Source organism: Coptis chinensis, chromosome 2, assembly GCF_015680905.1.
Source record: "Coptis chinensis isolate HL-2020 chromosome 2, ASM1568090v1, whole genome shotgun sequence".
Lineage (NCBI taxonomy): Eukaryota > Viridiplantae > Streptophyta > Magnoliopsida > Ranunculales > Ranunculaceae > Coptis > Coptis chinensis.
The window spans coordinates 16,336,415-16,340,212 of record NC_141457.1 but is presented as its reverse complement, the minus strand read 5'-3'; the positions used below and the strand labels follow the sequence as shown (position 1 = coordinate 16,340,212).

The following is a 3,798-nucleotide window of genomic DNA, read 5'->3' as shown; positions in this document are numbered from 1 at the left end:
GTTTATGTACTAACTTATTGAATAAAGGTTACCGTAGAATACACTTAACGGAAAGAGTATAAAAGCAAACGTTGCAAGAAGTGTGTATGTTAAATACTACTTAATACCCCCTGTCTCGCTCAATCAAATACAGAAAATAGTAGCAGTTGGGGGAGCAAATAAACCACAATCAGGATAGAAGAAAATGTCTTCGAAGGTTTCATTGATCGTAGCATGTGTAGCAATGTCCGTGATCTCTCCTACTATAGCCCAGTTAGTTGTACCCCCAAATCCAATTCATGAAGTCACAAAATGCTGGTCATCTTTCCTAAATGTTGATGGATGCGTGTCAGAAATTTTCACCTCTTTTCTCAGTGGTCGAGTAGGCTTACTTGGTCCTGCTTGTTGTAATGCTATCAAAGAAATTAGTACGAGTTGTTGGCCAGCAATGTTCCCCTTCAACCCTTTGTTTCCTCCTTTGCTCAGGGAATATTGTGCTAATGTTCAGTCGGGAGCCAAGGCGGCCTTAACAGCTTCATCTGCTCAAATTGGTTCCGAACTTGAAAATGCATCTCTGAATACATTTGGGTTAATCCCAGACGTCGGAACATGTATAGCGTCGCTCCAGAAGACCGAAGGGTGCATGAATGAGGTCATTACCTCTTCCATCAGCTTCCAAGTTCGCCTACTCGGTCCAGCATGTTGCAGAGCTATCAATGCCATTGATAACGATTGCTGGCCAAAAGTATTTCCTTTCAATCCTTACTTCCCTCCATTGGTCAAGACCTACTGCACCAAACTCAGAAGCGAAACACCTACCAAGACACCAACAACAGCACTCCCTCCCATGACACCAACAACATCACTCCCTCTCAAGTCCCCGCCATGCTAAGGCAACTGGTCCAAACTGACTAATAATATCCTATCCTAGACTGATCCATTACTAATTATATCGTTACATATCGTGCTCTTTTTGTTATTAGAATTCTAGGACATGCTTATTTATTATGCTCAGTTGCTCAAGGATTCTAAGGTTTTTATCTCTATTAATTTCATGAACACACAAGATTGCGAGAGACTTAGATGCAGACCTTCTTTTGGTAATATACATGAGCGTAATGCTACCTTCAGTTTTTTTCTTTTGTCTCCTCTAGTTTTAAGTACTAGCATATATTGAATAAAGGTTACAGTAGAACAAGAAGTATGTATGTTACTAACCTTTGGTTCTACCTAATACCCTATACCCTCCCCTCTCTCCCCCCCCCTGTCTCGCTCAAATACAAGAAGTAGTAGCTGCTGGGGGAGCAAACACAATTAGGATTTAAGAAAATGTCTTTGAAGGATTCATTGATCGTAGCATGTGTAGCAATATCAGTGATCTCTCCTACAATAGCCCAGTTAGTTGTACCCCCAAATCCAATTCATGATATCACAAAATGCTGGTCGTCTTTGCTAAATGTTGATGGATGCGTGTCAGAAATTTTCACCTCTTTTCTCAGTGGTCGAGTAGGCTTACTTGGTCCTGCTTGTTGTAATGCCATCAAAGAAATTAGTACGAGTTGTTGGCCTGCAGCAATGTTCCCCTTCAACCCTTTGTTTCGTCCTTTGCTCATGCAATATTGTGCTAATGTTCAGTCGGGCACCAAGGCGGCCTTAACAGCTTCATCTGCTCAAACTGATTCCAAACTTGAAGATGCATCTCTGAATACATTTAGGTTAATCCCAGATGTTGAAACATGTATAACGTCACTCTAGAAGACCGAAGGGTGCATGAATGAGGTCATTACCTCTTTCTTCAGCTTCCAAGTTTGCCTACTCAGTCCAGCATGTCGCAGAGCTATCACTGTCATTTATAACGATTGCTGGCCAAAAGTTTTTCCTTTCAATCCTTACTTCCCTCCATTGGTCCAGACCTACTGCACCAAACTCGGAAGCGAAACACCTAGCAAGACACCAACAACAGCACTCCGTCCCATGACACCAACAACATCACTCCCTCTCAAGTCCCCGCCTTGCAAAGGCAACTGGTCCAAACTGACTAATAATATCCTATCCTAGACTGATCCATTTCTAATTATGTCATTACATATCGTGCTGTTTTTGTTATTAGAAATCTAGGACGTGCTTATTTATTTCTTAGTTCTAGTAAGGAATGTATGCTCAGTTGCTCAAGGATTCTAATGTATCTCTATTTTTTTTGCACACAAGTAAGGATATATTATTAAATTAATCTATAATATAAAGAATGTTACAGCCGAGAGATGTGAAGTACAACTATTCATCTAGCTATAGGAGGTTCCTAGTCAAATCGATAGTATGTCCTAAACGGGCATTCAACAGATGTGATAAAGGAAGGCCTGTTTAAGCTCCATAGTGTTTCTCTATGACTCAAATGAGATTTCTTCTTTGTTGCAGCATCTGCACCAAAATTTGCTCCTCTTAGTATGTGTTATCCTCCAGTGTTCAATCTTTTGAATTGCTTTGACCCAACTAGGATCTAATGACTGTTGAAGTATGTAAAGTATCCCACGTTTCTATAAGTGTGGATACGTATTTAGTAGTTGTTGTTTTGAGTAGCTTGACACCCAAGTAAGTCAAGTATAAATATATGAACTAAGGGATAGAGAAATAACACTCTCGAACGACCCTATATTCTCCCAGCCTCCACTCTCCTACTTCTTGGTTTCCCTATTACAACAATGTCACAACTCTCCTAGCATCACCACTAACAATGACCATGGAAGGCGTTCACACTTGATTGCTAGTACAACTGTCATTGAATCACACTCAATCCACAATTTCTAGCTGATCTTCCGGTTCATATGAATTGCTTTCTCCACTACCAATATCACTGTTGTACATTCCGCGACAAAGTTTGTGACAACCCCCAAACCTTGACAAAGAACCCTTAGAAGTGCATGCTGTATTTGAGTCTCTAAATATTACCCCTGCTCCACCATTGCCTGGGTTCCCAATAGATGCACCGTCTGTGTTTGCTTTTACCACATCCATGCATGTCAGGTGGTATCCATGATACTTCTCGAATTTTGGCTGTGGGTTTAGCTCTGCCTCTCACATTCAATTGAGAGAGTAAACTCAAGTCACCGTCTGAGTCTTTAAATATTACCACTGATGCTGCATTCCAAAGTTATTAATTGTCTAATGTATCTCTATTAATTTTATAAATGCACAATATTGCGAGAGACTTATTCCAAAATCTATAGTAAGTAAAATATGGATTTTCAAGCTTGTTGAGCCAACATGGTTTATGATCCCACCATTGGTTACAATCGTTACCTAGTGAAGCTCCTTTGTTTGTGCACGTCTTTACGGCAAAAGTAACTTCCCTCCATTAACTCGTGAAATGTAGCCAAACTGAATAGTGCTTGATGAAGATTCTCTACAAAAAAACCAGGTTTACCTTCCAATCAAACATGCCCTGAGATAAAATGAAAGAGGTCGGTCAATTACAAACTCTAATAATTTTAGGCTTTTAGCACAAGCTAGCTTTTCTATAACCATCTCTTTTTAGGTTGTTTCTTAACCATTAATCCTCTTTATGTGGTGCGCGCTTGTTGTGGAATAGGATACTTACTATTGATAACTTGAGGAATAGAGGAATGAGCATCCCAAATAGGTGTGTGCTGTGTCTAGGCCAAGAAGAATCCATTTTGCATCTTTTCATGTCTTGCACGGTCACTCGTTCAATTTGGAACAATCTATTGTCCAGCCACCCCAGGTTGGTAAACTCTATACAGTCGGTTAAGGTAATTAGTCAAGTTTTCTCAAAATGGCCAATACTTCGTACTAGAGGACTTG

General features: G+C 40.2%; 2 protein-coding genes across 2 annotated transcripts; both read left to right on the top strand.

Annotated features, from left to right (window-relative positions):
- The first annotated feature begins 223 nt into the window (after window positions 1-223).
- Window positions 224-871, top strand: LOC147515118 (uncharacterized). The gene has a single exon (XM_086592798.1). It carries the CDS (start codon window positions 224-226, stop codon window positions 869-871), a length of 648 nt encoding a protein of 215 aa, XP_086448924.1.
- Window positions 872-1,308: 437 nt separating this feature from the next.
- LOC147515117 (uncharacterized) lies at window positions 1,309-1,734 on the top strand. The gene has a single exon (XM_086592797.1). The coding sequence runs from the start codon at window positions 1,309-1,311 to the stop codon at window positions 1,732-1,734; it is 426 nt and encodes a 141-aa protein (XP_086448923.1).
- Window positions 1,735-3,798: the final 2,064 nt, after the last annotated feature.